Source organism: Caloenas nicobarica, chromosome Z (assembly GCF_036013445.1).
Source record: "Caloenas nicobarica isolate bCalNic1 chromosome Z, bCalNic1.hap1, whole genome shotgun sequence".
NCBI classification, from domain to species: domain Eukaryota; kingdom Metazoa; phylum Chordata; class Aves; order Columbiformes; family Columbidae; genus Caloenas; species Caloenas nicobarica.
The window spans coordinates 98,445,483-98,467,256 of NC_088284.1; the positions used below are offsets into that span (position 1 = coordinate 98,445,483).

General features: G+C 53.7%; 1 protein-coding gene across 3 annotated transcripts in view; it reads left to right on the plus strand.

Annotated features, from left to right (window-relative positions):
• The window catches only part of PTPRF (protein tyrosine phosphatase receptor type F), a 382,739-nt gene that overhangs the window by 354,140 nt on the left and 6,825 nt on the right, over nucleotides 1–21,774 (plus strand). For all 3 annotated transcript variants that reach the window (XM_065657671.1, XM_065657672.1, XM_065657673.1), the window contains 6 exons: nucleotides 1,704–1,801; nucleotides 9,695–9,818; nucleotides 11,831–12,006; nucleotides 17,785–17,904; nucleotides 18,975–19,129; nucleotides 20,238–20,523. In XM_065657671.1, coding sequence (XP_065513743.1) covers nucleotides 1,704–1,801; nucleotides 9,695–9,818; nucleotides 11,831–12,006; nucleotides 17,785–17,904; nucleotides 18,975–19,129; nucleotides 20,238–20,523 — 959 coding nt within the window. The remainder of the gene's footprint in view (nucleotides 1–1,703; nucleotides 1,802–9,694; nucleotides 9,819–11,830; nucleotides 12,007–17,784; nucleotides 17,905–18,974; nucleotides 19,130–20,237; nucleotides 20,524–21,774) is intronic.

Below are 21,774 nucleotides of genomic sequence, written 5' to 3' on the forward strand. Positions count from 1 at the left end.
ATTCAGTTGCTGATCAGTAGCAGCCCTGCACTGCAAAGGCTGCTCCTGAGCTACAGGAGCACCAATGAGCAACTCATGCAGAAATCAGAGCATCATCTTTATGGGCCTGCTCAGCTACCTCACTGATCTGAGTGAAGTGGCAGAGGACCATTTGCAGGAGGACTTCGGCACAAGACCGAAGAGTGATCTTTCCTTCTCCATCTCAGGCCCTCCACGGATAGCTCTGCACTGCCAAGTGACAGAAGGACGAGTGCGTGTTGGATCAGGTCTTGCCTGTATGCGGCGATGTCAGATGCTTTTGGCAGAGGTGTGAGGAGCCCTGCTGTGCAGCGGCTGCAGTGTAACACTTCCACGTTATCACCTAGTGACTTGTCACCGCTGTGTAAAATGCACGTACTCAGCCTGGGGACTCCTCCATCACCTCAGCCACCCATCACTGCCATCTGTGGCACCGTTCAGGCTCCTGAGCGACTGAGAAGCTCCTGGCCGTGCTCCAGCCTGTCTCCCTGGGTGTGAATCAACAGCTTCAGCCTATTAATAATCATTATTACCCACGTGGGGTTTCTGGGAAACCCACAGAGCAGCCGATGGAGTCATGAGCCTTGGGATTTGGATGAGCCAGGCTTTGGATGTTTCACAGCCACGTTCCTGCCAGTTACTGTCTCAGCTTCAGAGAAGAAGGTTGCAGTGGTTGAGCCCTGAATCCCAGGGCCCCAGTAGGGTTCCTCCCAGTCCCATGTGCGCACCCCTACAGTACCTGTCCCCTGTGTGGGACCTTTGGGATCCCCTCCTCCTGGTTTCTCCCCTGGGCAGGGCTTGGTCTGTGCCCAGGATGATCTTCTCCATGGGGCCGTACTGTGCATCCCTGCTTTAGACAGGCCAAGACTTCTGCCATGCCTTCAGCTGCATCCCAGCTTGCAGCAGCCTCCCAGAAGCAGCTGCAAGGCACACGGTGGCTTGTGCAAGCCAGCCCAGTGGAGATGAGTTTTAGGCCCTGGAGCTTGCTCTAACTCTGGAGCACTGCTGAAAAGCACTAAGTTACGCAGCTGTGGGCAGAGCTGCTCCTCAGCTCTCAGAAAGTTGTGTAATCTCGAACCAGGGGAGCAGCCATTCTTCTGTGGGGTTTCCCATCTTTCTTCAGCTCCCCAGCAGCTGGGGCAGCATCTGCCTACCCAAAAAGGTGTGCACAGACACTGTAGAGGCTTCCCCTGAAGCCCAGATCTAGGCGAGTTTCTTTTTGGCTAATGCCATTGTTAGGCGTAAGCAACAGGATCGGCCTCAGCCCTTGGCATTGAGAGCACCAGAGAATCTGTGTGTTCAACTTCAGCCCATGCGGAAGCCCGGGCAGCACATTGACACCATGTCCTCGGCCGGTTCCTGCTGGGGACCTGCCCGAGCCCCTGCCCGCTGCGTGGCCTGCTCTGTGTGCCCGGTGGCTGTACTGTCCGAGCATGCTCACCCGGTCATGCACATTCTGCACATCACTTTTCTTTTTGTTTCACCGAACCGTGTGCTCTGAGAGTGCGTGCAGCATGCCGTGTGATCTCGCCAACTTCCCATCCATCCTGCCCAGCGCTTCACATCGTCAAATGTGTCCGCCTTGCACCCACCTCTCAGGTTTGCTCTGCACATGCTGTTGTCGACCCCTTCTCAGTGGCACAGAGCCGTAACCGTTCTCCTCTCCCTCCTTGTCTCACTCGCAGGCATGCGCGACCATCCCCCCATCCCTGTGACGGACCTTGCCGACAACATCGACAGGCTGAAAGCCAACGACGGGCTGAAGTTCTCCCAGGAGTACGAGGTGAGCGTGAGAGTGTGCTGGGCGGCAGGGGCAGAGCGGTGCTGGCCAGGACCCCCGTGGAGAGGGCTGGAAGGCTGAGCTGTGCCTCCCCCGCACCAGCATCGGCTGCACAGGCCCCGAGCCAGGGCTGGGAGCCTGCCAGCTCTCCCTGCCAGCCCCAGAGCGGTGGGAACTTGCCTTGGGCAGTTGAAGCATGGCTTGTGCAGGGAAGAGGCCTGGCAGCCGAACACGCAGCAGCCCGCCGTGCTCCTGCCATGGTTACAGTCTCAGAAGTGAATGGGAGCTCGTGTGTACTCGCCTGGGCTGTTGCCTTTTGCTTGGTTCTGCTCTGCGAGGGCTGACCTCTGTGCAGGTTGGCAGCGGTATTTCACTCCACAGCATCCCTTGCCCCTTCGCTTCTGTCTGTATTCAAAGCTTTGCTTTTTGCCCCTTCCACTGCTGCTGACAAACATGCCTTTGCTTTTCATTCCTGCTTTCTCGACCTGTTCTCCCTCTGGACGCCGCTGGACTGTGCCAGCATTAGCCTGTGCCATTTAGCATCTCTGCCACCAGAAACACAGCGAATGTCCTGCTGCCCTGGAGCAATCCCAGCTCCCCTGCCTGCATGGAGCCCTCTGCCTGTGCCCTGCGGTCCTGAGCTGCAAACTCCCCAGCGCTGCTGAATCCCACACCCTCCTCCATACCTCTGGTGGAGCCCCCAGACAGGTCCTGTCTGCACCCACCACCAGTGCTGCCTTTGCACACATACACAGGGGCTGGCGCTGGGTGTTTGGTGAACCCCCTGTCCTGCACTGCACCTCTCCCAGCTCTACCTCCTCCGTTGCCCTCCTCCCCTGAGGACAGCTTGCCAAGAGGATGCACATAAGGAGGGGAAGGGGCTGCCTCGTCTTTCTCACCATTCTCTGGGCTGGATGATTAGGTTGAAAACTTATAAAGTCAGAGAAAGTTCCTCTGCAGCTATGAGAGCAGCAGCGGCAGGATGTATGTTTTCCTGTGCTTACATGCAGGACCCTCTTGAGCTGCAGGGGACTTGTAAATAAACCCCCCACTAGTATTAAAGAGAGAATAAATTTGAGAAGTGTTCTTTGCATGTGTTATCACTTCTGTTTGAATTGTTATCTGCCTGTGCCTGTGGCCTCCCCTTCCTGCAGCATACCTACACTGATTTATGAGATGAGATCAGAACATTTGCCCATGAGGTAGGATTATATATGCCAGGAAAGGGGAAGCAGATCTCTGTGCTGAGAAAGTAAGGGATGAATTCCAGCTAGTTCAAAGGGTATGCTGTGTATATCTGAGGAAGACGCAGAGCTTGGTTTTGCTTCAGGATGCCAGGTTGAGAGCTTTGCCATCCCTCTGCTTACTGCTGTTTAGGCCAGAGAGAAGCTGAGCTTTTACCAGCTACAGCACTACATCGCAACTTGAGAGTTATTTCAGAGAAATAATGTGCTTTCCTTGCAGTTACCTGTGTGTTCATGTGTGCCCTGCCAGAGGTGCCAAGGTGTGCAGTCATATCTGCCTGCCTTGGGCTTTTTGTTACAAGTCCAGCTGAAATGTTAAGGGGGGCTGTCCGCTGCGCTACAGGCAGACTGTGCCTCTGCTGCGTGGCGGGGATGCAGCAGGATCCAGTGCCTCTGTGCTCCCATCCTTGCATTAGGCCTGCGTTGGTTGGAGCCCGCAGTGTAATACTGAGCTGTGGGAACTGTTTCAGAAAAAATTAGCATTAAGTAAATTCTCTTAGCTGTTTTCATGAGCCTCTCTCTTCTCATTTCTCTTTCTTAAGAATATCATGGCTGGTTGAGAGCACCAATCAGTTGTACTTTTTGTGTTGAAGCAGCTATTAAGTAGCTGATTGTTGCATGTAATTTTTTTTTCCCCTGGATTCTGCTGCGTTTGAGTCTTCATCAGCTAGAAATTACTAAACATGACAGGCTCATACAGTGTTTGATACTAGGATAGACCCTAAAGCAGAAGTGGTTGGCCCTTATTGGCATGTGGGGATCAGTACAGTCATTTCCCGTTTGAGATGCCAGTGAGAAAAATCCTGAACTGAGTTTGCAGAGGATGGCAGCCACCTGTGCAGGATTGCTGCTGCCACGGGTCTGCTCTCATCTTCGTCCCTGTGTGCGCAGATTTGGCATGGCAACGGCTCCCTTTGGGGCCTGTGGTGGGAGGGCTGGAGGGCAGGATGGGCACAGCATGTGCTGCTGAGTAAGGGAATCTGCGGCGTGGATGTGGAAATAGTGGAGGTAGGAGGGGAGCGGGGTGTGCAGCCCCTGCGGGAGCTTGTGCTTCCCAGCACGGGGAGAGGCGGAGAACCACAGCTCACTAAATTCTGTGCAATTGCAGTCATTAAGTGATTATACAGTCCCAGCACTCACCCTGGGACTGAGTGAGCCCCAGACCTATGCAGAGCTGAGTGACGGGTGACCCAGCACTTCAGAAAATGGAGACCCTGACCCTGTTTCCCTATGGCATGATAGTGCTGCCGGCCTGGGCAGAGCACAGCTGAGCAGGGAGAGCTGAGCGACAAAGGCATCACCGATGAACCCCTAAGGCCCATTCGCTGTTTGGTTGTGCTTTGGAGTAGTTGCATTTTAAGCATTTTTGCAGAGCAGCCTAACATCTCCAAGGGGTGCAGGGCTGTTTATAGATGGCTCATGTTCCAGGACCGGTGGCACCGCAGGCAGAGAGCAAATATTTAACGGCACTTTTAGCCACCGAGGCCAGCTGCCCAGAGCCGTCAGTCTGGCACTTGCCTTGGTTGTGCAAGCAATAGCAGGGTAGCCTAAACACAGGTGACACAAAACAAGACCTGCCAGCACCTCCCCACACACCTGGGAAGGGAGCAGGGAGAGTGGCAGAGATTCCTCGGAGCCTTCTGGCCTCCATTCCCACAGGTCAGAGAACAAATAATATTGCTCACACCAGTTTGGCAGCCCGCGTGGCCTGCACAACAAAGCAGCATGGAGAGAGCTGAGTGTTGGCTGCAGCGACAGCAGGCTCCCAAGCTGTGGGTTAGCCTGCACCCCGATGGGCAGGGAGTAATCCCAGCTGGACCCACTGGTCCCCCTGGTGCGACAGGAGAGGCTGAGCTGTGGGTGCTGGGAGCTGAGCCTGCTCTGCCATGGGGCACAGCGCAGCCCCACCACGCTCCCCTGGGCATGCAGCAGAGCTGGGGGGAACAGAGTGCAAGGGTCTGTCAGCAGCTCCTGGCCTGGCCGCACCAGGAGAGTATTTCATTTTTAGTGTACAGCGAGAGCAACAGTGAATTTACAGTGTGGGATTAATGGAATTAAATTAGTGGAAGAGAGGCTGAGCCCCTTAATTATTTATCTGCGGGCCGTGGCAGGCGCTGCAGCTGTGTTGGAGCTCCTCCTGTGGGCCACCTGCCCATGCTGCATCCTGTGGACGTGGGGCAGGATCTTGCTTTTGGATGAGAGGTACCCACCCACACTGGTCCAAACAGGTGTGCACACACGCATCACAGCTCGCACGTTCACTGTGGGACCCAGAAAGCTGAGCGTTGCTGTCCCCTATGTTGCTATTAGCAAACGCGGGACAGACTGGCTCCAACCAGGGCTGGTTCCTGCTCTCTTGTGGCTGCTGCCATTTCTGGGCTAGATCCTGCGCCCCATTCCCAGGGAAAAACTTCTTCCTTACATCCAAACTGCCACTTATGGCCATTGCCCCTCGTGCCCAGTCCCTTCAGCATGTCTCTCCAGTGGACGGCCCTTGAGAGCAGCGCAGGCTGGAGGTGATGCGAGCCAGGCAGCACACTGCTGCCCAGCAGGCTGTGCATGAGATTTGACTGTGCTGCTGCTTCCCAATGCAATGAGGAGGCTGCAGCCCCTTACCCATGGTTTTGTATAGAGAGAAACATTGCTGGCCTGCCCAAACCCAATGTTCGCTTGCATTTCCCTTAAAGCCACCAAGGACATTGCATCTCCTGTGCCTGCAGCCCTGGCAAGGCAGCTTAGAAGTGCTTGGGTCCCTGGGGCTGGTGAGCCCAGGAGCTGCTGGACTCGGGGTCCAGGTAGCACCCAGGGAGACGCGTGTTGCAGGTTTAATGGGCAAATCGGGAAGCTGCCTGGCAGGCACACAGCACTCACATTCCGGTAATAAGAATAATAAGACTGAAGTGCTGCCAGTGATTGATTCAGGAGCACATTATGTCGTCATGTGAGACGCAGCGCAGATTGACAGTGGTCAATGCCTGTGCTAATGCAGCTGCTTTCACAGGAGGCTGGGAAGAGCCCACAGCCCAAATACCTTCCCCTCTCCTTGCCCTTGTGCAGCCATCTGGGCTGCTGGGCAGCACCAGACCATGGCCACCAGCTCCTCTGCTGCTGCAGCTGGGGACAGCTGAGCTGCCCCAGGTGTGCCTGCCTGGGCTGGCCAGCAACAGAGGCAGCTGCAGGGACCCTGCATGCAGAGGGATTTTGGAGCTGCACTGAGGAAGGGGAGCAGGAAACCCAAGGTGGACTGTATCTGAGAGGCAAACTGGCACCCAAGGATGTTTTCAAGGCATTTGTAAAGTGCTCTCAAGGTCTTTCAAGGAAAGAGCCTTTCTCCAGTTGCATTTCTGTGGTCTGGCCCTGTCTTTATGCTGATGGCTGTAGCAGCAGGGGTCCCTGAACTGCTCTGGAGAGATTGCTCCTGCACTTCCATGCTGGGAAGGAGGAGTTTTACTAATTGGGCTTTTTCTTAATTTGTACTTGCTGCCTTACAACATCTCCCCTGTCACTTTAAAGCAAAGCAAACTGAAAGTCATGATGCTTTTAAGTTTGTTCCTGGCTCATTTCCTTCCAATTTCTCAGCCCTTCTGCTTTCTAGGAAGAATGAGTTGAAAGTGTTTCTCTGATCAAGTTTGGGGATGAAGCAGTGATTCCCATGAGCCCCAGAAAGGAGCAGGAGCAGACTCCCAGTTCCCAGGCAGTTGTGGAGCAAGGTGGGGGGACAAGGCCGTGCTGCCGTAGTCAGGGGCTTCAGAGCATGGTATGGAGATGGGACAAGACTTGCCAACCACCACTTCGTGTAAGGGCTTCAACTGCTCTCCAATCAGCCCATCATCCTCCCATTTATTTACTCATTTGTTTGCCTTAAAGGGGGGAACAGGTGTACATTAATTCATCACCAGAGTTTAAATTAAATCATTTTACTTCTAAATGAGTCGCTAATTTGCAGGAGTATTTAATTAGAGCCTCTTTGCACTCAGGTGCTGTATTACTTCTGACTTTCTCACCTGTTTGCCCTCTTAAGAGGCTGATGATGATTAGAGCATTTCTGCACATCCTCGTTGCACATCAAAGCAATTAACCCTAACGGCAACACCTTGATGCTGCTCCTGGGTTCTGGGGGCTCTTGGCAGCCCTGTCTCCCCCCGGGGAAATAACCCTTTCCACTGCTGTGGCAGGACGCAGACTTGCTGTGCCAAGCACACTGCACCCCACAGCTTGGGCAGCCCTGCAGCCTTTTGGCAGTGATTTGCAGTGTAGATTGGGCGCGGATGACTGCGCTGAGCTTTCGCTGCCTCTGCTGCTGGGGGAGGACTCACTCCAGCACCCACCTGTGCCCAGCGCTGAGCGGGTGTTCGCGGAGTACAGGCAGGGCTGGTGCTTGCTTGTGTTGCTCCTCAGCAGCAAGAAAATGCTCACTTGTACTTTCAGGGCCAATCTCAGCTCCACCACGAGCTAGACAGCTCTCTGCATTGGCTGTCTGTGCAGATTAAGGCCACCTTTTTGAAAAAGTGTTATTTATGTCTCCTAATAGGGCTTGGTGGATTTTCCTCCTTAGTTTGTCTATTCGTGCTTCTCTTTCAGCGTGCTCAAGATTGACTAGGCTGGTATCAAAACCCCTCTCACTCATCTCTACTTCAAACAGAGAAGTCCTTACGCATTTTGTTCCTTTTACTTTTTCATGCCTTTGATCATTTCTGTTGTCCTTCTCCTGTTCAGCCCCACTATTAGGTGGGCAGCAGTCGTCCCTGCCACACAGCTGAGTGAGGAGAGCCTCCAAAGACCTGATTCACTGAGCAGCCTATCCTGAAAACAAAATAAAGGTGCCTGAACGAAACTATGTGCCCCAGAGAGCTGTGGGCTATGCTGGGACGTCTCTGTGCCTGGGCAGAGCAGTGTGCCGGGGCCGTGGCAGCCAGGCCTGTGGATTTCCAGCCAGAAGCCATGCTTGCGATCTCCACTCCCACCATCCCTGCTGCAGCGCCTCTGAGCACTGCTGCTGCCTGCTTATTACACTGATAATAGAAAATTACAGGTTTTCTGTAGGAAATGTCTATTTACATCCTACATTTCCCAAACTACCTATTAGCATCGCTGTGATGTCATATCCTCCCGCGCGTTTTCGTCAGCGCTGGACTCTCCTGCCTGCGGGGAGGGCTGGCAGCGTGGGCCACACCTGGGGACGGGCGATGGGCGCCTGGCACAGCTGCATGTGCCACAAAGCCCTCGGGGCTGGTGCAGCACCTGCACTCCATACCTGAGCTGGGCCCCTGCACCTGCTGCTGGCTGCTTGGGAAGCGCCTGCTCAGCAGCGCAGGAAATTAGGGGACAGCGATGGATGTCACCTTGTGCACAGACGGTGGTTGATGGGGCTGAGCAGAGGGATTGCGAGGGCTGTCCAGGTCAGCCCAGTCAGGGAGCGGTGCTTCCCAGCTCAGCCTTTTGCTCACAGCTGATCCGAAGCTGACAGACTGGTGGGCGTTTTACTGCCCGAGACACCTTCTGACATGGCTCTCTGCCAAGCGGTGAAAGCAGATGCCTACGGAGAGAATAACGTACGGTGCTTCCCCTGGCCTGTTTGCTCAATATTTTTGCCTGTGGGCCAGCGAAGCTTCAGGGACCCTGAGCTGGAGCGTGATTTTAAGAAGGCTGAGACTGTATTGGTCATTTTGGTGGGGGCGAGGGTTGTTCATGGGATGACTGATTCCTGCTGCAGCTGCCTGCCCTGGGCTTGCCCAGGGCTGCATGTGCAGAGCAAGTCCCTGCATGAGGCAGATGTCTTATCTGGGTGCCTCACATATCTCTCAGCCAAAGAGGCCATCCCGTCTCTGAGGTGTGCTTTGGGGATGGTGCTTTTTCACCTTGTTTTGTGCACTGACAAAGGTGACAGGAAAGGCTTTGGGAAGGGGCTGCCTGGCCATGGAGGAGCCATGCACCAGGGACATCAGCACATGGCTTGTGGGAGAAGTGTTGGGTGTGCGGGGCTGGGAGGCGGGTGGGATCGGGATGTGTGCTCTTCAGGCAGTTGCATAGTGTGCAGGCCTTTGGCCAAGATTTATAACCACATCTTTTCTGCAGGTTTATAGTTCCTTGTCACTCTATTAACTCAAACGAGAGATGTTTACATTGCATAAGTAGCTGGAGCAGTGAATAGTAACCTATCAATTTTCATGACTATTCCCTGGCAAAAGCTCATCAGCTGTCTTGCAGGACACTAATACTCAAAGCTCCTGGGGCACAAGACACCCAGGGCTTGCCATATTTCAGCAGACTGCAGTTCAACAGCTAATAAAACCACTAGGTCAAGAACTGCACAGTCAGATCTCTGTGGAATCCTGGCATAAGACCAAATTTCTGCTGATGGGCAGCTCCTGAGGAAAGGATGAACACTCAGTGAGAACGGAGGTTCACTCATCTGCAGCAGGCTGCCCTATTGAGGGGCTGCTTTACCTGCAGGTCACAGGGGACAGGTCCCACTGGGGACTGGGTTTTGGTGTGGCTCGACATTGCTCCTGGGGACACCCACGGAAACCGTGTCTGTCCTGGGGAGAGGTGTGCAGAGAAATCCAGATTTCCTGACTGAAATGCATGTGCACTGCAGCGTCCTGCTGTGCTGTAACCCCTCCTGACTCCCTCCGTCTCTTTCTCTCCACAGTCCATTGATCCAGGGCAGCAGTTCACCTGGGAGAACTCCAACCTGGAAGTGAATAAACCGAAAAACCGCTATGCAAACGTGATCGCCTATGACCATTCACGTGTCATCCTGACCTCCATCGATGGTAAGAGCGACTCCAGAGTGGGCACCCCAGTAAGTGGCTGAACGTGGCTGAACAGGGGAGCATCTCTTTCCCTGTTCTCATCAGGCATGGGCAAACACCTAGAAACTTCTGGCATCAGCATGAGCAAATGTGTGTTGTGGCTGGCAAGAAGAGAGGAAGGGCTCTGCAGAGCTGCCCCTGCTTTCCCAGTGTGTCCCACGTGGTTGCTTCTTGCTACTGCTGGTGCCAGAAGAGATGTCCGTACCAGCAGCCTCCCTTCTCAGGGCTGGCCCTGCTATGTAACTTCAGCTGCCTTCCTTGTCCATGGTGGGACATGGCACTGTTAGCCCTATCACCCTCTGTCCCAAAACAAATGCAGAGCCGGTATCTTCCTCTGGGTCCTGTTGGTGTTTGCTCCCAAGTGCGTGCACAGAGCTGCACAGGATGAGGGGTGCCCCTTCCCCTAGGACATCAGGCTCCACACGTCCCTGTGCTCCATGGGAGATGCATCAGACCCTGGTGTTCATGGCACTGACCCCCATGGCTCCATGAACCAGCCCCACATCTCTGGAGTTTGGGTGAATACATGCTTTAAGTGCCTGCTTTTCATTCCCCTTGCACACAGAGGAGCTGTAGCCCAGGCACCAAAGCCCAGGCTCACCCATTCCCACTGCTTTACAAATCAGCACGCAGCTCTGCACACCAGATATAAGCCCACGCATGAGGGCTGAGGAAGATGTCACTACTTCAATGCACCCCTACCTGGGGAAAGGACTGGGGTCTGGCTTTTTGTACAGGTGGTCCTGCAGTCACTAGGTCCTTTTTCTTGGGATAGAAGGATCTTTTTAATGCTAATGTGCCACTCGTCCTCTGGGAGAGGAGGAGGAGGGGAGTCCAAGCAGTCCCTCACAGTAAGACCTGTTAGCAGCAGCAGCAGCTTTGAGAGAGCCTGGCTTGCCTGATCATGGGCAAACCCTGTCGGGCAGCTGTGGGGTGAGCACATGAGGGAATCCCTGTTTTCCAGCCTGACTCAGTTGCTGTAAGTAGTGTCTGTGTCTTCCTGGGAACCGTTCCCAAAGCGCCCTGCCAGGTCCCTGCCACCCACGCCAAGGCAGCCAGGCGCTGCACTCCCGCTACTGCTGCTCCCCCGGAGCTGCCGGTGCTTTGTGTCTGCTGGGGGCTGCTGGGACCTGTAGAAAGTTCCCCAGGACAGAAGGGAGAGAGGGAGATCCCCAGTTTTATTTCCTTCCTCTAATGAAATGTGGATGTGCTCTCCTTGGGAGATGAGAAGATTCCTGCTGTGTTCCCTCCCTGCAGCCCCGGCAGCCCATGCTGAGCAGGGTTTGGGAACACAGCCCCAGGCCTCAGCTTTGCTGCATTTATTTAAGTAACTGTGTGTTTGCATTTTAAAAGCCTTTACAAGAAAGTCCTTTACTTAAAGTGGTGGAGGCAGAGTGAGAGCTGGAGCTCCCAGCAGGCAGCAGAGAGGGTGTTACACTGAGGAGGGTTTTGGTGGTGGTGGGAGGAAGGTCTCTGGCTCCTCTGGGGTACTTGCACCTGCAGGAGGGGTGTGAGGACCCCCCTGCCTGACACCCATGGCTAACAGAGACAAGCTAATGAAGCAGCCTCATTTTTAAAAGGTGCTGTAGGACCATAACAAATAGCTGGTGAATTTAAGACAATTATTTCAATTAGTTGCTTGGGGCCAAATGAGCTCCTTAACATTCCTGACTGTGAATTTCCCTTTGTGTGCATTCCTGACTGTGAATTTCCCTTTGTGTGCGGGTGGCAGCTGTCTCTCTGCTTTGGTGCTGCCTGCTTATTGCATTCATGAGGCAGTTCCAAAGGGTTCTTCTTGGTTCAGGCACCCCATCCCTGTCCTTTGCAGGATTCTGGCATCACTCTGTAAAGGTGACTTGTCAAGAGCCTTGTGAATGTGCCGGCCTCTTCCTCTGCCTGCGAGGCCCTGCACAGTGATAGGCACAGGGTCACGGGCTGCCCCTGGACTAACGCTTCTCTCTCTTTCTCTGCAGGGGTCCCAGGCAGTGATTACATCAATGCCAATTACATCGACGGGTATCGGAAGCAGAATGCCTACATCGCCACGCAGGGACCTCTGCCAGAAACCCTCAGCGACTTCTGGAGAATGGTGTGGGAACAGAGAACAGCAACTATAGTCATGATGACCAGGCTGGAGGAGAAGTCCAGGGTACAGTGTGTGCTGCTTCTTTTTTGGAACTGGTGGTGAGCGCAGGAGAGAGGGATGGGAACACTTCACAGCGTAAGGGCATACAAGGAGAGGCAGGTCCAGTGCTGTGTCTCTCTGCTGCAGGCACCCCAGCAACAAGTGCTTTGTGAGTGTATCCCTTTGGGGTAAATGGGTGGAAAAACCTCCTGTCACTGTGCTGCTCGTTAGCCTCTGCCTTCCCTGTGTGTCTGCATGCACACCCATCCTTTCGCTGCCCACATCACTCGTGCAGAAGAGAGGAAGGAAAGCTCTGAGATGGGGAGTGCTGACAATCCCCGAAAGCCTGGGGGCTGTGTCCCAGAAGCTGAGAAGCTGCAGTGGGTAGGTGGTATCGGCAGCATCCTGCAGCCTGACAAGGCCCTGGCGTCTCTGGCGACGCAGAGGAATGGCTGACAGGGTCTCATCACAATAACAAGACTAATTTGTGCCTTGTCCAATGACAACATGTATAAACGATCAGCTCATACTGCCAAGATTAGATATTCTGATGTAATAAAGGCAAAGCTGCCTGCAAACTGTGGGGAAGGCATGAGGTGGAGAGGTAGGAGCAGGAGCCCTTGCAGCGGATGATGCTTATGGTGTCTTGTGGCAGAGGTTCTTACTCAGCCCCTGAAGCAGGAGTTCGTAAGCTGTGACCAAAGTGCTCCCATGCCCAGATGCACCCTTCAGGCAAAGCCTGCCCAAGCAGGAGGCAGCTTCTGCTTCTCGTGATTCAGTTTGTTCTTAAAAGTAAAATTTTAGCAATGAGCATTTGTGCTTGCAGAATATTTTAGTGTTGCCATGCCAACGGCAGGAGAAGGGGCTGTGCACTGAAGCTGTGAAGCACTGGTTATTTTTAGCCCAATAAGCTCGTTTCTTGAGAAGCAGAAATTGTCAAGTTTGGGTTTAGTTAAAACTTTTGCCTGCCTGTTCTCCCTCCGTTTCAAAGCTTTAGCACTGAAATGCTCACAGGGGTGTCCTAGCCCACACTGGCTGGGAAGAAGCAGCTGGAACAACCGATCACCATGGCAAAACAGATCTGCTTTTCCTGCATATACAAAAATAGGCTTTGTTCGTGGGCTTCCCCAGCTCTAGAAATGCCCTACAGCCTTCAGGGAAGAACAGTGTTCCTTGGAGACAAGCTGCCTCTAGAGATCCAGCCCCAGTTTTGCAGCGTGCAGCCCTGCCTGTTCTGCCCGATGGCCACCATCGCCCACCCCAGCCTAAGCAGGGAGGTGATTTAACCTGACCGGTGCAGCTCAGGGCTTGGCACATGGGCTGAGCAAGATCAGAAGCTGCTGATCAGTTGCTCTCTGCAGCTGGTGGTCATGTAGGGACTTCTTTGTGCCTTCACATTTCAGTGATGGAGCGTATATTTGAAGTACGAGGAAAAGCCCTTTTAGGTTGCCAAGTAAATCCATGCCCAGAGCCTTGACTCACTTCACTTCTGGGCTGCTTATTCATGGGAAGACACTCCAAGGTGCATGTTTCTCGGAGATAACGGGCTTCCTTTGGCCCCACAGGCAGTTGTTATTGTCTGAGATGCCTGTGCTGCTGATCCGTGCATTATCTACCCCCAGCATGCTCCCCGTCATGTCATCCCACAATTATCTCCTGCATTATTGCTCTCTGTCCCAAACACAGTGCATGTGGTCAGGCTTTTTGTGACAGGACAGGCACTATGGATGCATCATGGGCAGGGGGTGACCAGAGCCCTTGCAGAAGCTTCAGGCAGCCTGCTTCACCAGGGGTGCTGCCCAGGGGCTCTCGGCTGACCCAGCTGGACCCAGACCCCAGCTGGACCCAGACCCCAGCATTCGCTCCCCGACACCGCCTGCCTGTGTCCTGCTGGCTCATTGGTGTGTCCCCAGCACTAATGAGAAATGGGCAGCTTTCTCAGGCACTGCTGGAGAGGTGGGTTGCCAAGGGAGGCCGCGGGGAAGCCCAGCCACTCCTGAGCCAAACCAGCCCTGCGTAGCAAGGGTGTCCCTGGTTGTGTCTGCTGGACCCTGCGGGTGCCTCAGCACCCACTCACAGGATGGCCATGGTGGGGAGCTGGCATGTGGACTTGCAGGAGATTATTTTCTCTGTTGTTGTTCTTGTTGTTGTTGGCTTCTCCAGCATCTTCCAAGGCAGAATGGCTTTCAGCCGCCTTCCCGCTCAGCTTTTCCTCATGTCCCTTTGGTGATGGTTGGACCTCACTCAGGAGCACACCTTTTAGGGGCCAGGGAAGATCCCAGCCCATTGCTTCAAGCCTTCAACATGAGTCCCTGTTTTACAGTTCACTCTAGAGCCTTCAAATTTCATCTGATGCAACCCCTTGGGTCCTTGCAGTATTGCTGCCATCTGATGTTCACGCTGCTGTGGGACAGCGCGGCTCCAGGCAGTCACATGGTGTTATGGTGCTACCCATGGGTGACCTTGCTTGAAAGTCTCCTTGCCCAGGGCCTTCAGTGCCCGCACAGGACTGTGTCTCCAGCTGCAGAGCCCGGGGTGGGCAGCAGGGCCTCATGGCGAGATGCCCAGTGCAGGCTCTGCCACCTTCCCAGACGAGCTCCCCGAGTCCCCCTCAGCAGTGCTGTGTGTAGATAAGCCAACCAGGACCAGCAGCAGCTTTGTAGCCCTGTAGGGGTGACACTGCTTTAAAAGGCTCCTGAGCTGCAGGTGGAAAAAAAAAATCTTTAAAGAGCATCAGCTTTTATGGTCTGCAATTTCAGCTGGCTTGATGGTCCAAATCATCCTCCCTTTTTCATGTTTGCACAAAGCGAGAGGCACATAAAGGGTAGAAATGGCTGGATTGTGCAATTTAGCTGCCTTCAAAGCTTTACAATCAGTTTCAGAATCATTTGGTGGCAGTTCAGAAACACACATTGTAGATTAGCTTTCCTGAAGCTGCGAGCATGGCATTGCACGAGAGGTATTAAAGCAGGATTTCTCCTACCCTGGGCTATCCCTAGAGCCCAGCAGAACTAGGTCTCCCAAAGCAGCACCGTGGCTCGTTCTGTCCCAGCCCAGAGCACCAAGCAGCCATCCCTGGGGCGTGATCTCCCCTGGCATTTTGTGTCCCCAGGCAGGGATGCAGAGAGGCTGGTGCTCAAGGGCTCTGGGGAAAGAGGGGCCTGGCAGCCACGTCCCACCCCAGTAGCGATGCCATCTGGAGCTGTGAGCAGGGTCAGGAGCAGAGCTGAGGAGAAGTGCCCTGCTGCTCTTGGGCACAGGGCGCCAAAGGGGGACGACAGGAACCACTCAGCAAAGTGTCAATAAATGGCTGCTCAGGACATTTCTGTGCTCCTTAAGTTAATGAGAAGCAAGCACTGCCAGAAGAAAACATCTCTTATCTGCTTTAGTGCCACAGTGCATCGGCTTCAGCGTAAAATTTACAGAGCTTGAAAACGGGGCATAAACATTATGGGTAAATTTGGCAGAAAATGTGACTGACTCTTATCTGGTCATGAATAAATAATTTTCAATTACCAGCCCAGGCGCTGCTATTATCCCATGCAGGGAACTCCTCTGAAGTTTGTTTTGTGCTGGAGCACACATGGCCACGTAGCATGTGGGTGGCAGGAGGGGATCGCTCTCCCCAGGGTGTGGGCTCAGGCGCGGGGATGTGCTGTGCTGCTCCCCTGCAAACCACACCACGAGTGACACAGCAAGCGGCTGTCCCCAGCGTCTGCGGGATGCCATTCTGCCCGCCCCTCACCTCCGTTAGACAGGGAGTCACGTCATCCCTGAGCCAGGCAAGGCAAACTCAGGTGGCCGGAGATGCAGCTGGTGCCCACTTGTGAGGATCAGTTTAAGCTGTGAAATAAGGTTTGTGACCTCTGAGTTGTTCGCTCTGCAGCTAGTCAGCATAAAATAACAGGCTGCTTTGTGCCAAGCAAGGAAGAGAAATCTGAGATTTGTGCAGGGCCTGCCATGCTGTGAGCACAGGAGCCTGAAGGGCAGGAGATAGCAGAGCTGCTCTGAGTGTGCAGGCACCTGTATTCCATCAGACAACCTTGCTTCAGGCACCTCTGCCAGGGTAGGACTTCCTGAGAGAAGGCCCCCAAAAAAGCAGGGAGAGTTGCATCTCTCTGACCCCAGGTTGCTGCACTCCAGCAGCCAGAGTGCAGGATAAGAGCTCTTAGCTCTCACAAGCCCTATCCTGCTTAAAGTGCCTTCAATTAAAAGGCAGAACTTCATTGATTTCTAATTAAGCCCATTTTTTCCCTTCCTACACGTTCCCCTGTAAACACACTCGGCTAATAATTAAGTTTACTATTCCTTGACAAGCACAGATGATCTTCCATTCACTCCTCTCTCCTAGGGCGGGAAACCATTTTCAGTGCAGTGCACACGGGCGGGAATGAAGTCCTCCTCTTGTCAGCCAGGCTCTGCGGCTCCGCAGGGCGGGGGAGCCAGGTGCCAGATGAAATAGGAATGCTCAGGGTGCCAAATTAAAGAGGGAGCTCAGGGCTGGAGAGAACAAAACCGGAGGAGTAGTTTGCAAATGCTGAGCTAGGAGGAGGAGGAGGAGGAGGGCACCAGCAGGTGAGCAGGAGAGATGCACAGGGAGATGAAGGCAGCAGAAGGATGGGGCCCTGAGGATGTGTTAGGGAGCTCTGCCAAGTGGGCAGCAGCAGGAGCTGTGACCAGTAGCTCAAAATGCTCTGGCTGCGGAGCTGGGAGAGGAAGATAAAGGATGCTGCTGGGCAGAGAGTCTCTAGGGAACAGCAGTGTTTTTGTGATGGGACTGCGCTGCCTGCAGGAACGGGCCAAAGGGATGGTTTAGCCAGAGTCTGTGTCTTCTTGCAGAGGGAGAACAAGTTGTGTCTGTGTCTGAGCTGGCATCTGTGCCTTGCTGCGGAGCTGTTTTTGGAACACCTGGGAGATGTGGATTTCCAGGGATGCACCACCTGCCAGAAGGGCAGGTTGGTGTTTTGAGGATGCTCAATGCAACCCCAGCCTACAGCAAAGCAGGAAGGGTGGCAGGGTCAGCCCCCTGGAAGCAGCATCCAGGCTGGAGCCCTGGCACGGGCTGTGTCCCATCTTTTACCAGGGTGGTTTGCTGCCTGGGGACCACGCTGGCAGGGGCACCCTGCGGGCTATGGATGTTACAGGGAAGGGTCGTGCTGGACTCAGAGCTGTGTCCTGTCTTAGATCAGTGCCGTGGGTCGAGGACTTTGGGTTGGGATAGTGGGGAGCTGGTGGGGATACAGGCTGCATCTCCCTCACCTTGGCTGCCCTTTGAGCAGAGCCTTACCCAGAGAAACCACTGCTTCCCCTGCCCTGCTTCACAGCTGTCCTCCTACCAAGCTGCAGCTGCCAACCTTCTCTCCATCCAGGCAGAGCTGAGGCAGGGCATGCTGCAAACACAGCCCTAAAGACCCCCATCTTCCCAAACAGGAGGTAGAGAAGAAAAATTATGGCAGGCACAAATCACTGTTAGCAGTTGCTGCACACTGTCTTCATACCTGGTGCTACTCTTGCTTCTGTGTCTGGTGGCCTGGCCCCCTTCACTGCTTCCCACCAGTGGCTCCAGGAAAAAAAAATAAAATCCCCTCTTTGAATGTGAATCTTGTGGAAATGAGCCCAGGGTGTGCTGCCTCTCTGCTGGGGATTGGGACATTCAGAGAGAAGTAAATCTGGGTGTTTGGGATGCCCTCCCCACAGTGACTCTTTTCTGTCTTTACCTCTTGGAGGGCAGAGCCCCATCCCTCACCCCGAATGCCCCAGCCAGCAGCCAAGCACTGACCCTTTCTCCTCTCCTCCCTGCAGGTGAAGTGTGACCAGTACTGGCCAAGCCGCGGTACGGAAACCTACGGGATGATCCAGGTGACCCTGCTGGACACAGTTGAGCTGGCGACCTACACTGTCCGCACCTTTGCATTGTACAAGGTATGGTGCTGGCTGGGCTGTTTCTGCTGCAGGGAATGCACAGCCGGTGCCATGGTGGGGCATCTCCACCATGGCCACCAACTGTGCTTGGCTTGGCCAAGCGTGTGGCTGGTCCGCACTGGGCCATTTCTCACAGCAGGGCTGCAGTGGGAGAACAGCTGCAGGTTGTGCACTGGCCACCACTGGTCTTCAGCCAGGACACCTGATGCTCTCCTGTACGCTTTCAGACCCTCTGATGGGTCCCAGAGCGTGGGCTGTGCTTGCCTCTGTCGAGTGTACATCTAACAGCTGTCCTCCCATTAGAGGGACAACATGGAAAGCAGTGAATTTTTAGCACTCCTGTCACTAATAATGCAAATGTAGGGGCCTTGCTGACGTGTGCGCATGCCCTTCTCTCCTGCCTGCTGCGTACCTCATTAGTCCTTGGAAATCCCTGGGGGCAGTGCTCACAGCAGCATGTCACGTCAACACGAACAGGCTTTGCAGCGATCTGCCTCTGTGCGTGACCGAGTCCGGCCCGTGCTGGCTGAGAGCACAGCAGCGTGCGGTGGGGACACACTCACACCCCAGGAAGGCACCTGGCCCCCAGCAGTCACCCAGCCAGTCCTCCTGCATTGCTGCACAGGTCACTCAGCCACACCCGAGAGGAGCAGGGCAGCCTCTGCAGACACAGGGCTGATGAGCCATCTCACAGAGACCCATGGCGCAGAGGAACAGGGAGGGGATGGGCTGCTGTGGCTCTTCCATGCCTAGTGCCCATTTTTCCCTGGACGTGTGGTGAGTATGTGGGTGGTAATCCCACACTGTGCAGAAAGGAGTCTGTCACCTTCCCGTCTGTCTGCTACTCCCACAGAGCTGCCCTGCTCTCTGTATCAGCTGGTTTTCCTCAGAGCATCGACATGTGCAGAAGCCTTGCAAGATGTCTGTATTTTGCCTCCAAATTTTCAGTGGCAGAAGCCTGATACAAGCATGATCATACATGGCATTACATGCCTGTTGTTACCCAATCAGTGGGTTCTTTTCTTAGGATGGGACAGTTCTCACGCAAAACAACTCTTTGTCTTCAACAGAACGGCTCCAGTGAGAAGCGAGAGCTGCGACAGTTCCAGTTCATGGCTTGGCCCGATCACGGGGTACCAGAATACCCCACCCCGATCCTGGCTTTCCTGCGACGGGTGAAGGCCTGTAACCCGCCGGATGCTGGGCCCTTGGTTGTCCATTGCAGGTAGGACTGTGTGTTTGCAAAGCTGCACCTGGGCACATGTGCTGCAAGCACCATGTAAGAATGAGGTGATCTGTGCTCAGCATAAGTAGGTGGTACCTTTCAGAGGTACATCATTGACAGATACGCATGCAGTGACTTCTACGAACATTCATACCTAGTATTTATGGTAGAACTCTTTTGCAGGATAGAAGGGCAGCTCTTTAAGCAAAATATTAGTCTACCAAAGCTAAGCATCTTACCCAGGCAAGATTTATCTATACCAGCCAAGTGGGGACTATTACTGAACAAACCACTCCATCATTGCTGTTCCAGCATACACCTCACCAGCAGTGTTTAATGCTCTTCTTTCATGCTCTGTTTCAGATGGGAGTGGGGTATAATTAACACACAAACAAGCTATATTAAAGCCCTGTTAAGGATCTGACTTGCACCATAAATGAGGAAATGTCTAGCTCCCTATCTCTGCCTGTGTTTACATGTCATGACAGCATGTCTGTTGTTTTCAGGGTGCTCTCAGGGTGAGCAGTTTGAGGATTGCTGCTGCCCTTCCAATAGACATGGAGAGGCATCCGATGCTTGAGCAAAGGGCTTGGCATAGAAATGCATCACCCCACCTTTCTGCTTTCCCCTCTGGGGCTGGCTGTCCTCGTTTAATGGGCTAGGAAGCAGTGACCCAGGTTAGGGGACAAGCAGGCTTCAAATTATGGGCTTCACTAGTACCGGGCCCCAGCCTGGACTTCAGGGCTTCTGACTTCACGCACACGTACGCTGTCACTCTCCTTCCTGGTAAATACATTTCTCCTTCCCTTGTGGAGGTGCTGCCAGCCACCGCGGGGACCAGCAGGGTGACACCATGTCCTTTCTGCACTATCAGTGAAAGGGGGACAGCAGAAGGGCTGAGTAGCCTCCCACATTCTCCAGTGCCTTTCTCCCTCGCTCCTCCTGTCACCTCTTGATGAGGCTCAGCTCATTAGCCCTCAGCGTAGGGAGCAGCCTTTACTCCCCTTTTGTGCGCTCCAGGTCCAGGTGCTCTCTTAAGCAAGAGCAGCACTTGCCTGGTGTCTGTAGGAGACAGTGTCATCTCAGGTCACATGCTTTGTCCCCACAGTGCTGGTGTGGGCCGAACTGGTTGCTTCATTGTCATTGATGCCATGCTGGAGCGGATGAAGCACGAGAAGACCGTGGACATCTATGGCCACGTGACGTGCATGCGCTCCCAGCGCAACTACATGGTGCAGACAGAGGACCAGTACATCTTCATCCACGAGGCCTTGCTGGAGGCAGCCACGTGTGGCAATACTGAGGTGCCTGCACGCAACCTCTTTGCTCACATCCAGAAGCTGACCCAGGTGCCACCAGGCGAGAGCGTTACTGCAATGGAGCTGGAATTCAAGGTAGGTGACAGAGCCCCAGCACCCCCTTTCCCTGGCTCCCATATCCCCCAAGCTGCTTGTCCAGGGACTGGGAGAGGAGAGCCATGGATCGTTACAGACAGTTATTCTTCTGTGTGTTCCTAAACCAGGTAGGCAGTGATTTAAAATACATTTGAATTGTAAAGCTTCTGTCAGCCATAGTCCCCCCTGGTTTGGCAGCTTCTGGGGAGGATATAAAAGGCAGATGGATGCGCAGTTCTCAGCAGCACGTTCTGCTCTAGGTTCACTGTGCGGCGGGAGCTGCATCTGAAATCAGATGCAGATCATGTTAGTGATAATTGATGTTACTGTGAACAACTTGTCTGGAAATGGCTCCAATTTAAATATGTGAGACGTTTATAGTCTCATTTCTTCAATGCTGAGCTCTGTTATCTTTTAACTACCTCAACACCAAGTCTCAGTGGCTAGAATTGACGAAGGCAGTATTTTAAGGCACACTGTTTAAGAAGCCAAGCCCACATTTTGCTGTCTATATCTGTGAATGCCTACTGCAGATATTTATTACAGCCTTGGAGATGGAAGATTGCTCTGGTAAGCGCCCGTATTCTCAGACGAGGTGCATTAGTCCAGTGAAGTCATGCAGAGGAATATAGCTCATGCAGGGAGGTAGCAGACCATGCAGGCTATGAGATGAACTGCAGGAACACAGCTTCACCCTGGGGATTCCCTCCAAATGAGAAAGGAGCAGGAGAGGCAAGATATTGACTTTCTGTGTAAACTGGGAAAAGCTAAGCAGCTCTGTCCTGTGGTCACCAGAGCTACTGGTGTCCTGAGCTTGTGACAGCAGAACATGCTGCATTAGTACTTCATGGTAACACGTGCCCTGAGAAACCCCTCAAGAGAGACACAGAATTAGGCTCAACTCTAGGAACTCCATTGCAAGAAAGACAAAAATTTGCTGTTTCTCCAAGGATCTCTTTAGAGCAGTAATAAAATTTGCCCCTCTCTGTGCCGTCGCAGTGTCCACTGTGTGGGAAACCCTGTGGAGCAGGATATGGGAGAGCCTCACATGGCTGCATCACTCCTCAAAGAGCAACCCTGTCCTTCTGCAGGGAGCCTCCGCCAAGGACCAGCTGCCACACACACAGAGAAGGATGGCTCTGGAGATGCTGGATAGAGTCTTTTGGGAAAGGAAAAAAAAAGGAAACAAAAGGAAAAAAAAAAAGGGAGGGGGGACTTCTCTTTTTCATGTCTCTGTGTCTCTGCCAGCAG